Below are 14112 nucleotides of genomic sequence, written 5' to 3'. Positions count from 1 at the left end.
TGTGTAGCAGGTTCCTCTTCTGCGACTTAGGACTTATGTCTTTGGGGGTCTACTTTTCGCTCAAGACATTTTAGGTGAGATTCTACAGCAGTCAAATAATAAAACAGTTTCTAATGGTGCTAGACTGAATTTTTCATTATTATTTCATTTACTGTTGTTTAGCTACTTGAAGCAACAATCATTCCACATTTATAGAAAGAGTACAAGATCTAGCAAGAAAGGAAAAACATCTTTCTGATTTTCTTTATGTTGAAAAGTATGACAATAGTCATTATGTGAAACAAAAATTAAGATGAACCTCTAGTATGATGCAAGAAAAATGGATCAGCAACTTACTTTTATTAAAACTATTATTTGTAATTTTATCGAAGTTGCCGTGAAAAAAATCCTTTATTTGAGGACATGATGTCAATTCTGAAGTGATCATTTGATAATGGGCTCCATGTCCAAAACTAGTTATAGCAAGTAAACAGTTTTTCTAACTGCAACTTTGACAGAATTACAAATGAAAGTTTTTAAAAAATTAAGGTGATGAAACTTGTGATTTTGGCGAAAAAACTTTTTGAAATTTGTAAAATCTTTGTAAATGAAGTTCATTTCAGACTTGTAGATATTTGTATTCACAATTCCAGCATTTTAACAATTTTATATTATTTTACATGTATAGACTTAAGTGCTAAATGAAAATTTATACCAAGGCCGGGAATTGAAACTGGGTCTCCCATTTACTGGTAGGGGTACGTACTATGACATTTGTAGAGGTTGGTTGGTTGGTTTGGGGAAGGAGACCAGACAGCGTGGTCATCGGTCTCTTCGGATTAGGGAAGGATGGGGAAGGAAGTCGGCCGTGCCCTTTCAGAGGAACCATCCCGGCATTTGCCTGGAGCGATTTAGGGAAATCACGGAAAACCTAAATCAGGATGGCCGGACGCGGGATTGAACCGTCGTCCTCCCGAATGCGAGTCCAGTGTCTAACCACTGCACCACCTCGCTCGGTCCCCATTTACTGGGCAGGTGCATTAGCCACTACGCCACATTGGCACAATGGTTCACACAACTGCACAGATTACCCTGGCATGCCTCTCTCCTCGAGCCAAACTCTCACTGTCACCCCAGTCTACTTTAAATTCCCCCTTACACACAAACAGGCATGCCAGGGTAATCAGTGCAGTTGTGTGAACTGCTTTGCCAATTTGACTTAGTGGCTAACGTATCTGCCTAGTAAGCAGGAGACCCTGATTCGATTCCTGGCCTTGGTACAAATTTTCACTTACCATTTCAGTATATACAAGGTGCGTTCAAAAAATTCCGGAACTTCGCCCACAAAATTTTTCTAATATTTGTTACTTATTGTACATGGTCTCCTTCAAATTACTCTCTTCCACAATTGATAAATTGCTTTCAATGCCATTTCCACTTCTGTACGCAGTCTTGGTATGCTTCTTGCCAGATCGTGCAAAATGTCATCTCTGAATTTTGTTTTATCTCGTCTACCGTTGCAAATCTTCATCCTTTCACGAGGGTTTTCAAGTTAAAAAAAAACACAGGGGCCAGGTCTGTCAAAGAAAACTACCAGCATTGCTTTTATATTTGACCTGACCTGACGAGCTTTTTTTGCTTTGGAGAATCTTTCCCAACCCATTGTGAAGACTGAACCTTTGTCTCAACAATGTAGCCATAGACTCATGTATCATCATCAGTTATGATTCTCTTAAGGAACATCTCGTTATCATTTGCACGATCAAAAAGCTCTTCACACATTGCAACGCAAAGGTCTTTCTGGTTTTGATTCATGAGCTGTGGGACGAATTTGGCAGCCATATGGTGCATTTCAAGATGCTGTGTCAGGATTTCATGAAATGTTACAATCTTCCACTATCTCTTGGACAGTCAGTCTTCAATTGGAATGCACAATTTCATTGACATTCCTGATATGAGAGTCATCGGTAATGTCAAATGGTGTCCTGAATGAGGGTCGTGTTTAACTTCCTTGTGGTCATTTTTAAACTGTTTGAACCATTCGTAACATCAAATATGGCTTAAGTAATCATCACCATAAGCTTCCTGTATCATTTGGTGCATCTGTGTAAAGATTTTCTTGAGTTTCACACAAAATTTAATGCATACTCTGCCACATCAAAATTCGCAAACAACGTTCTACTCAATACAGCACTGAACAATAACTAACAGGCATAAAACATCTGGCAGTTATACATTAAACACAGGCAAGTGCAGGGATGCCAACCGCATTTTGCTTGAATGCACCATTGGTGCAAACTTATGAATGTTCCAGAATTTTTTGAACTGACCTCGTATACATAAAATCATATCTGTATCTGAACAGTAAAGTGTCCGAAATTATGTCATTTCATTTGTATAAGTACCTGCACCAGGGTGTCAAGTTGGATCACCCTTTTACATTTGATGCCAAGGTGCTATTCCAGAACATGTAGAGTCTTGGCAATTCAGTTGGTGTGTAAGGCAGAATTTAAAGTAGACTGGGTGGGAGTGAGGATTTGGATCGAGGAGGGAGGCGTGACAGGGTAATCTGTGCAGTTGTGTGAACTGATGGGCAATGTGGCTTAGCGGCTAATGCACCTGCCTAGTAAGCAGGAGACCTGAGTTTGATTCCCAGCCTTGGTACAAATTTTCACTTCCCACTTCAGCCTATATACAGGAAATCCCATCTGGATCAGACCAGGAAGGTATCTGAAATTATATCATTCCATTTGCATTTTATATTATAGTTGACATTTTTTATCTTTCCAATACCACCAAATTGAGTAAAATTGATTCATAAATAAAAAAATGATAGTAGTTACAAACTTATAAGCTGTCTTTGCTCTCAATGCCAGTTGATTAAAATGCCCACATTTCAAAACAGTCTGACCTATAGTTTTGATCAAAAAATTCTGGAACAGTTATTGTACCCCTCTTTCAGTATGTAGTAATCCTCTTTCAGTATGTACATTATTACACCAAATTTTCACAAACATCTGTTATATGGGTGATTTCATGTAAAATGAGCCTTGCCCGACTTTTCTTGAAACATATATTCTCAAAATTTCAACAGTAAACCTCTCCATGAAGAACAGCACTATTCTTGTTGTGTCTGGCACTGGAATTTGCTGAGCAACTCTGTACCTCTCACACTTACTAAACAATTCTGCGAATAAACACACTGCTCTCTGTTTGACCGTTTCTATTTCTTCAATTAATCCTGGCTGGTAAGGACTCCAGATTTATGAGCAACACTCATAAATCAGTCATAACAGTGTTTTGTAAACCACTTCTTCCTTGGGGAATTACATTTCCTTAAGACTCATCCAACAAATCTCAGCCTGGCATCTACTTTCCCTACAGCTAGTTTTATCTAGTTATTCCACTTTAGGTCACTCTGAACTGTTAATCCAAGAATTTTATAGTTTGCACTGTTTTCAGTGATTTATCACCAATCAGACAGTAAGAGATCTCTTCGCCTATTTATGTGCAGTATATTACAACTATTTACATTCGAGGTCAACTGCCCGTACCGGCACCAAGTACCTGGACTTCTGGTATTGAAACCTTCCTATACACATCATCATCATCATCATCATCATCATCATCATCATCCATGACAGCCTCATGTAGCTTCCAAGAGTAATGCTCCACCACCGCCAATATTAAGAGCAGTGATTACAACCCAGAGACCTTGCTCCAGCTGTCTGACATGGCAGCTTACAAGGTGTGCTGCAATGACTCCATCCTTAGACCTTTCCTAAACCTCTCTCCTCCAGAATCTGTCTCACTCCTCATTCTCATTCCCACTCAGGCATCTATTTTCCACATGCTCACCATGAGCCATAAATCCAACCACCTGGATTTCTCCATCCAAACTGATTGCTATGGTAAAATAGAGGAAAAAATCTCTTCTCTACATGTCCAACAACTCCAACCTATCAACCTATATCCATGACACTAAGCACTTTGCCCACTGGTTCTCTGAACTTCCTGTCTTTTTCCAAGCATTTCTCTGTTTGTCATGATGGATGGCACCTCTCTGTATCTCGAGATCCCCTGTATCACTGGTCTTGCCACAGTAATCATAACCAATTTTATTATTACCCACAATACTTCTGTTTCGAAAGCACTGTCCACAGAGGGCCTCTAGCACTGCCATGGGTATTCAAATGTGGTCTTGTTCTAAGCCAAACTGCCCATGAGACACATTGAGGATTCCTTACTAGCCACTGAGAATAACATGTCCCTCACATATTTCAGGTTCACTGATGGCATATTTATGACCCAGACCCAAGGTGAGGATGTCTTATACTCATTTTTCCAGAACCTCAATAACTTCAACCCCAATTTTTTTTTCTTTTTTCTTTCCACCTGAGCTTCTTCAGTTCAGTAAGCTACAGTCTTCAATTTTAAACTACATCTCACTGGTGGCTTTTTAAGACTCCGCTCCAACACCTGCAACCCATTTTACACCAAGAAGTCCCTCCCATAAAGCCTGTCATCCTAAGGGCACTGCATTTGCACTTACAAGTAAATTCTCAAACACCATTCCTTCCTCCAATGCCATTATCCCCAAGTTTTGTAATTTTTATCTGTTATGTATTACACAACCTATTGACCGGTTCAGTTCATGAATATGCATCCTTTATATTGCTGCTCTCTTTAAGACCTTATTATGACTGTAAAGCCATAATTGGTAATCTGTTTAAATAAATCAAAATGTGACCAAAGCTATGAATCCAAGTGATCTTACTTCATAAAAATAAATTAAACATTAGCTCCTCCACTATTTTGTTGTGCTGTACTATTTTGTCGACACGGGTGAAGCGGTACAGCAATTGCTGAAACATCTGAAAGTCCTGGACTAGAGTCTCGAACCATGTGGATCTCTAGATGACTCAAGGAATAATGTTCACACATATAGTTGCAAAAATTCTACTAGACAATGTATAAAAGTGTAAACCACAATACAGCCTCTCTGTTACTGAATCAGTTTTATTCATACAATCGATAGGATGTCAAATATGATTTAATTTGATCTTGCCTTCTGAATTTCTCCATTGGCTTTATGGATGTGATTCTCAAGATCTGTCTTGTGAAAAATTTTTATATGCTAAAAACAAAAAATTAAGTTTAATGAAATCTTGGGCAATGTACAATGATTTGCTCTCAGTCTACTGAGGAGTTTTGGAGCTTTTTCTTCAAATGCCTCCGGGTAAAAGTATGCTGACACAAGAATCTCTTTTCCTTTGTATGAGAATTGTGACATAGCGTTGGCTTCAATTAACAATTTCATGCACACACATCCCTTCAAACCTTCTTTACAATGGAGAGACAATAAACTGTATTTGATAATATCAGTCCACAGCACAACAATATAACCATAAATAAGCTGGGACCATGTATTAAATTGCTCTCAAGTCACTAACCAGTGTATTTTACCAGGACGATGAGGACTGGGAATGGTTAATGTCAATGTAATCATGTGTTTCATTCTGATGATGGAGAAATACATCAAGCTAGTTTGTCATAATCCTGATGATGATGATGATGATGATGATGATGATGATGTCCCATACTCCAAGGAGCGTAGGGGACGTGTGAGAGACCCACACTGCTGACTAGGCAAGGTCCTAGCGGAGGTGGTTTGCCATTGCCTTCCTCCAACCATAATGAGGATAAATGATGAGGAAGAAGACGATACAAGAACACCCAGTCATCTCGAGGCAGGGAAAATCCTAGACCCCAGCAGAAATCAAACCCGGTACCCCGTGCGTAGGAAGCGAGAATGCTACTGCAAGCCCAAGAGCTGCCTAAAATAGCAGTGAAACCATAACGATTTAGATGTTCCTGATGTACAGTTCTCCAAAAGATACCTAAATCTGTTGACAAAATTCACTTTCTCAAATCCAGCAAATTTTGGCGAATCGACTTTCCACCTTCATTAAGTCCTATGAAGTACTTAAAAGAATGTGGGTCAAACAAGCATTTAGCTGCTATTTATTTTGCAACAATACATTCAAATTTTCTTTTACAAGTACTTCAAAATAGTACTCAATTGCTGCACAAAACATGAATGTTTTTAGGAAGTGAAATAGATAAATCTGAGAATTTGGTAGTGGAAAATACTTGATGGAATATAAATAATGGAAGGAGTATATTGAGGGAGTAACAGCACAAGAACAGTACCATTCAGGTACATATTCAGTCGTGAGTCACACTGCATGTGCATCCGTATTTGCCTGGATGTCTTCAATCGAGTCAAATTACTTACCTTTCAGTGAAAATTTCAGTTTAGGAAACAGATATAAATCCAGAGGGGCCAAATCAGGGGAATATGGCGGTTGTGAAAGCACAGGAATTTTGAATCTGGTCAAAAATTCAACGATGGAGAAGGCACAATGAGCCGGAGCATTGTTATGATGTAGCACCCAACTCCTGTCTTTCCAAAATGCAGGCCTTTTTTCCCCGCACCTTTTCCCGCATATGCTCAAGGACATATTTGTAGTATTCCTGGTTAATTGTCTGTCCTCCAGGAGTAAATTCATGATGCGCAATACCGGTAGAATCGAAAAAAATCACCAACATTGTCTTCAACTTCAACTGACTTTGTAGTGTGGTTTTTTTTTTTTTTTTTTTTTTTTTTTTTTTTTTTTTTTTTTTTTTTTTTTTTTTTTTTTTTTTTTTTTTTTGGTGAATCGGGAGTCTTCCACTGTGAAGACTGCACTTTGGTTTCAGGATCATATCCACATACCCACAATTTGTCACCTGTAATTACCCTATTTAACAAACCTGGTCCATTTTTAGTCTGATTAATCAGATCTTTGCACGCTTCAAGTCAGTATTGTCTCTGGTCACTTGACAACACCTTTGGAATGAATTTTGTGGACACTCGATGCATGTTCAGATCTTCAGTTATAACTGACTGAACTGCATAGAAACTTAAATTAAGTTCATTGGCCATTCCCCTAATTGTAAGTCTACGACCAGAGTGCACTAAGTCGTGAACTTTCACAACATGGAAGGACGGCCAGACTGTGGTTCATCTTCAAATGATTCGTGGCCATTTTTACATCTGTTGAACCAAACAAAAACATTTGACTGGCTCATACAATTACGTCCAAAAGCTTTTTTTAATAGTTTGTAAGTGTCAGAAGCTGATTTCCTTGTTTTAAAACAAAATTTCACACAAACTCGTTGCTCCATTTTTACGTCCATTTTCATGCAGACAGAATCCGGCAACAAGCCCCAACAGACCCGCACTCAACCAGCTGCCACAACGAACTGAATAAAGGAAATGCAGTTTTCTGTCAGAGGGCTTTCAAAGGCAAGGCAAGACTCACTCCCCACCTTCAGTGTGCCTGCCCACCAAACCAGTAAGCAGCAGAAGATCCATTCTTAAAACTTTCCAATCCAATCACACCTCATTTTTTCTGTGTGAGGCCAATATTATGAGCATATAAAAGGAGTAGCCATGGGCAGCCCCGTCTCCAGTGGTTGCAAATCTGTTCATGGAGAAATTTGAGGAGAAAGTATTAGAGATGGCTACATACAAACTCAATGCTTCTTCAGGAATGTGGATGATACCTCTGTGATCTGGCCTCCTGGTAGGGAAAAGCTCAATGAGTTTTTGGAATATCTTAACTCACACTTCCCAAATATAAGTTCATCACAAGACAGGAGACAGATGCACAACTGCCATTTCTGAATGTGCTGACCAAAAGGAAAGCAGATTGGTTGCTGAGCCACAGTGTGTATTGCAAATCTACACACAATGATTTATACCTGCAAGCTAGCAACTGGTCCACAAGGCACACACCTTGCTATCTAAGATAGCTGAACGTCAGAAATAGAGCATTTATGCTCAGTCTTCTGCAAAAAATCGGTATGCGGTCAAACAAATTCAGAGGGTCATTCAACCAGCTACTCTGCCGTGCAATAAAGAAGAACGAGATGAAGCACAGACTGTGGCTTTCCTACCCAATGCAGGATCTAGTTCTGCCCATGTTGACAGGATTCACAAGAAGCATAATGTCAAATGTACATTATGTCCCCCCTACCAAAACAAAGAGACTACAGTGAAATGTGGAAATAACCTTAGTACATGACAATCAGAAATTTATACTATACCCTGCCAGTGCGGCATGTCACGCACTGGCCAAACTACTAGGACATCATACACCAAGAACATCAGAGGCACACCCAGCTGCGACAGCCAACTAAATCAGCCATTGCCATGCAGAATCTGGAACTTAATCATAATATGATCCACAAAAAATGATATTTCTGGCACAGACCCCTCAATACTGGGACAGTGTGATAAGAGTGTCAACAGAGATAAACGTGACAGCAAAGCTTGAGGATTATGACACTGGGTACCAACTCAACAAAGCACGAGAACATGTACTAGAACTGCTGAATATACAGTGGCCACAGCAGCAGAACTAAGCAAAAAGAGGAGCTCAGAATGTAGAATTGGGAAATGAACCCCAAACAGAGTACCAGACGCATTGTACCAAGAATAGAACAGCAGATCACCTACGGCACACCAAACCAAAAACAAAACATCCCAGAACGATTCTAGTGGGAACAGATCACAGATGGAGTGCCTACAACCAACAATGGAGAGGAAAGGCAGTAGGTGTAAATACTGAACTTGAATAGCAGTCTCAGGCAGCACCCGACAAAGACAACAAGTTGTGCTGTCAAAACATTGTGCATGGACAACACTGATATCTGACAGAATACCCAACACCCCAAGATGGGTTCAAACTGGCTTCTGAACTGCATTCAAGCCATGTCCAGAGCAGCATTCGAACTGCGGCGCAAACTCGGTTCAAACTCTAGTCAAAACTGGGCGCAAACTCTAGTCAAAACTGGGCGCAAACTCTAGTCAAAACCGGGCGCAAACTCTCCTCCGAGCCGGGCGCAAACTCTCCTCCGAGCCGGGCGCAAACTCTCCTCCTCCGAACCGGGCGCAAACTCTCCTCCTCCGAACCGGGCGCAAACTCTCCTCCTCCGAACCGGGCGCAAACTCTCCTCCTCCGAACCGGGCGCAAACTCTCCTCCTCCGAACCGGGCGCAAACTCTCCTCCGAACCGGGCGCAAACTCTCCTCCGAACCGGGCGCAAACTCTCCTCCGAACCGGGTGCAAACTCTCCTCCGAGCCGGGTGCAAACTCTCCTCCGAACCGGGTGCAAACTCTCCTCCGAACCGGGTGCAAACTCTCCTCCGAACCGGGTGCAAACTGTCCTCCGAACCGGGTGCAAACTGTCCTCCGAACCGGGTGCAAACTGTCCTCCGAACCGGGTGCAAACTGTCCTCCGAACCGGGTGCAAACTGTCCTCCAAACCGGGTGCAAACTGTCCTCCGAACCGGGTGCAAACTGTCCTCCGAACTGGGTGCAAACTGTCCTCCGAACTGGGTGCAAACTGTCTTCCAAACTAGGTGCAAAATGTCTTCTGAACTGGGTTTGAGCTCTGAACACCTGTATTTTAAACCTGGTTTGCACTAGAGTGAACACAGCTAACGAGAGTTCTCTCTGCTGTGAATGGTAGGCATGTGCAACTGAACAGCATTCAGTCATGTTTGGTTTGTAATCACTTGCATTTGCTCATGTTCTGCTGCTTGTTGGTCTTTACGTGAACCGTCAAAGGGCATTAGTATTCTCTCTGCTTCAGTGCCAGCAGTACAAAAAGTTTTTGTCTGCTATCTTGCCTGCTTTTGTTGTTGGTGCAGGTTGGGTGAGTGTTGGAGTGGTTCAAAGAACATGTAGTATTGCTGATAGAAGAATATACATTTCACATGTGCTTCTGGTATCCAAGAGACCCACAGCACAAATATCAAAGCAAAAGAAATATTATCTGTAAAAAATTGCTAAAGCACTTAAAGGTGCTAATGGGATGTGCGAAAAATGATAAAATTCATTCGTTTCGTGCATCAGACAGGAATAGAATAAGCACAAGCTTTCTAATTCTTTTTATTCCACAACAAAACTCTCTCTCGGAATTTGGCAGAAAATCCAAAGAGATTCTGGTCATATAAAAGGCACACCAGTGGCAAGACGCAATCAATACCTACACTGCATGATACCAATGGTGAAGTCACTGGTGACAGTGCCACAAAAGCAGAGTTATTAAACACGGTTTTCCGAAACTCCTTCACCAAAGAAGACGCAGCAAATATTCCTGAATTCCAATCAAGAACAACTGCCAAGATGAGAAACATAGAAGTAGATATCCTTGGTGCAGCAAAGCAGCTTAAATCACTCAATAAAAGCAAGGCCTCCAGTCCAGATTGTATACCAGTCAGACTCCTTTCAAAGCACGCTGATAAATTAGCTCCATATTTAGCAACTATATACAACCTCTCGCTCACAGAAAGATCCATACCTAAAGACTGGAAAATTTCTCAAGTCACACCAATACCCAAAAAGGGAAATAGGAGTAATCCGCTGAATTACAGGCCCATACCATTAACGTCTATTTGCAGTGGGGTTTTGGAACATATATACTGTGTTCAAACAATTTGAAAACGATTTATTGACACATAGTCAGCACTGATTCAGAAAATATCGTTCTTGTGACACACAACTAGCTCTTTATAATCATGAGGTAATGAGTGCTATCGACAGGGGATGTCAAATTGATTTCATATTTTTAGATTTCCAGAAGGCTTTCGACACCGTTCCTCACAATCATCTTCTAACCAAACTGTGTGCCTATGGAATATCACTTCAGCTATGCAACTGGATTTGTAATTACCTGTCAGAAAGGTCACCGTCCATTGTAATAGACGGCAAGTCATCGAGTAAAACAGAAGTAATATCCGGTGTTCCCCAAGGATGTGTTATAGGCCCTCTATTGGTCTTGATCTATAATAATGACATAGGAGACAATTTGAGTAGCCCTCTTAGATTGTTTGCAGATGATGCTGTTATTTACAGTCTTGAAAAGTCATCAGATGACCTAAACGAATTTCAAAATGATTTAGATAAGATAGCTGTATGGTGTGAAAAGTGGCAATTGATCCTGAATAAAGAAAGGTACTAAAAGAAATCTGCTAAATTTTGATTTGGCAATAAGTCACACAAACCTGAAGGCTGTAATTTCAACTAAATACTTAGGGATTACAAACACAAATAACCTAAATTGGAAGTGGCACATAGATAGTGTTGGGGGTAGAGCAAACCAAAGACTGCTCACTGGAGGAACACTTAAAAGGTGCAACAGGTCTACTAAAGTGACTGCTTACACCATGCTTGTCCACCTTATTCTGAGTACTGCTGAGTGGTGTGGGACCCACATCAGGTGGGACTGACGGATGACATTGAAAAAGTTCAAAGAAAGGCAGCTTGTTTCATAATATCGCAAATAGTGCTGCATACATGATACGTGAATTGGAGTGGCAATTATTAAAACAAAGGCATTTTTTGTTGCAACGGGATCTTCTTATTAAATTTCAATCACCAGTTTTCTCCTCCAACTGCAAAAACATTCTGTTGGGATCCAACTACATAGGGAAATGTGATCATCATGATACAATAAAAGAAATCAGGACTCCCACAGAAAAATTTAAGTGCTCTTTTTTCCCGTGCGCCGTTCGAGAGTGGAACGGTAGAGAGACAGCTTGAAAGTGGTGAACCCTCTGCCAGGCACTTTATTGTGAATAGCACAGTAATCACCTAGATGTACATGTACATGTAGAAAGGAAAAAGCACTATTAATTTCCTTGAAAGGAAACAACTGTGAATACTATTATGCTAAGTAAAATTAAAAATATACAAAACACCTGAGCATTCACATTGCTTATGTTAGTGGTATTTGTAATTACATGCCTGATGTATCACTGTTACTTTAAGAGACTTTTGGTGATAAAGAAAAATGGTTTACCTGGGATCACACTAACTGCACCCTAAAGAACTGTATAGCAGATTTTATCAAGTAGCCTACATGACAAGTCATATGTATATTTCAGAATTTAATAATCATATTTTATTGACATTATCTTACTTATACATAATTTAATAAAATTCTTGAAATGCTTCTCTTATGTCACTGCAGATGTTGGAAACTTTGTGACATGTAGCAGCTACTGAAATGTGAAACGATCATTGATTTAAATGTCTCCAGTTGCTAATAACCAGAGTGTAAACACTACCCTTTCTTCAGGTTATGTTGATCATTATAAATTAGTGTTCTACTTTTAAGTTTCCTCCTCCACTGTAATAAGAAGCCAGGGAAAAGTATCGGTGCATTATGTCCACAAACTTCACCTTTACGTACAAATTGAGATATCTAAATTCTTCCTTTCCAACATTTTACTTACTTTGACAAAAATAATTTCCCTGCATTGCACATTAATCCTCTCGGAATATCATAATTTTGGATCCTGGCTCTAATTGCATAGCTTTGTATTCCAAAGTGTCAGAAAACAATAACACAGTGTTCACAGGCTGTGTTAATTATCTCGTGTTCTCTTCCATTCCCTCTAGTGTAATCAATAGTTCACAGATACACACAAATTGTATTGAACACTGGTAACTGTCTGCAAATGCTCATTTGCTTGCATTTGCTCTAGTGTAAACCAGGCTCTACAGACAGAGTGCTACCAGTTACACTGTATCTGCACACCTCACAAACTGGCTCAGAAACTGAATATATCACTCTTTTCTCTTCATACCTCCAACCTCCCAGTGGCCATCCAGCAGTACTTTTGGACTTGTAACTTTTGGAGAAAGGAAGCAGAACAGTTTGACTTACTCAGGGCATCAAGTTGTTACCGAGATACTCTTTTCAGCTCTGGAGGTATGAAGGGAAACATGTGACATGTTGAAACCTTGAGTCAATCTATGAGGAGTGCATGGCTAGCATAACAGGCAGCTCATTGCCCACAAACGGCAATGGTTCTGGCTCTGCACACAGTTTTATTCTGCTGAGTATGATAACAATTATTGTTTATCTTATCTATGAAGCTTTAGTATCTGAATAGTTGTGAATGTAAACTTATAAATCAGCTTAAGCCAAGTCATGAAAAGGGAAGTGCGTAATGTAAATGTGGTTCTGTAAATAAGTTGATGGCCGCTAAGCATTAACCACCAGCTGTGATGGTGGTTATTACAGTCATGAATGCAGTTTAAATTCTTTAACATAAATACTTTGAGGCAAATGTGAAACAGAGAGTAGTTCAGGACAACATTATACGCAATCAACTGAGAATTCTTCCACAATGATGCAAAACACCATTTTTTTATAAGCCTTGTAGGATAGGTAGGAGGGATTTGCTAAAAAATTTGTCACTCTAACCATCTCAAAGAAATGTCACTGATGAATCATAAGCTACACCTTATCTCTGTGTGAAGTGAAATCAAGATTACTCACTTTTCATTTGCCTGGCCATCTTCCTCATAATTGCTATTCTTCAGCCAATCTGTTGTTGAATCACAATTATGCACAGTCTGCAAACATGATAAAAACACTATCAATATTAATAAACAAGACATTCATAAATCTTTAAAAAAATCACAATGAAACTGCATTACAAATAGAAATAATGCTTTGGGATATTATCAGAAAAGTCCTCTCGAAAAACTGATCATGAACTATGCAGTGGTTCTGTGTTTGATTTCTTGGCTAATCTTTGATGTCAGCTTCCAGAAACTTTTCTTAATGTTGGCAGAAGTGGTGAATGTGTAAAACCAATATAGATATGTCTTCTACTACCATAAAACATAGATTTTAGAATGCCACATACAATTCAGAGTGCAGTAACAAAAAATTGCTATCTACTGCAATCCATACCTCTACATTGTTTAGAATGTCAATATCCCAAGGCCTTGATATGTCAGTAAAATGTGGAACAGGTGGCTTTGGAATCTCTCCAACTCGCTGTACAGTGCTGTGAGGACATTCTCCTGTAAAATAAAAACAGGCTCAATATTACACAAAACAGACTTCTGTTAAGATAGTCTCTATTTTCTCTTAAATCAAAAAACAAAGAGGAAGGGTAATAAAAAACAGAAGAAGCAGTAGCAGCAGCAGATTACTCAATGAAGAATTGCTTTTGAGTTTCTTCATCCTATATTTTTCAGCTTGACTGATCTAATAAATG

The 14112-nt window shown here is 39.8% G+C and overlaps 1 protein-coding gene across 11 annotated transcripts in view; it reads right to left on the bottom strand.

Annotated features, from left to right (window-relative positions):
• Positions 1 to 14112, bottom strand: part of LOC124595060 (mitogen-activated protein kinase kinase kinase kinase 5) — a 307956-nt gene that overhangs the window by 171607 nt on the left and 122237 nt on the right. For all 11 annotated transcript variants that reach the window (XM_047133627.1, XM_047133632.1, XM_047133629.1 and 8 more), the window contains exons 10-11: positions 13803 to 13915; positions 13383 to 13459 (exon numbers count right to left, since the gene is read on the bottom strand). In XM_047133627.1, coding sequence (XP_046989583.1) covers positions 13383 to 13459; positions 13803 to 13915 — 190 coding nt within the window. The remainder of the gene's footprint in view (positions 1 to 13382; positions 13460 to 13802; positions 13916 to 14112) is intronic.

The sequence above is a fragment of the Schistocerca americana genome, chromosome 2 (genome assembly GCF_021461395.2).
Source record: "Schistocerca americana isolate TAMUIC-IGC-003095 chromosome 2, iqSchAmer2.1, whole genome shotgun sequence".
NCBI lineage: Eukaryota > Metazoa > Arthropoda > Insecta > Orthoptera > Acrididae > Schistocerca > Schistocerca americana.
This window is presented reverse-complemented; position numbering and strand designations above follow the sequence as displayed.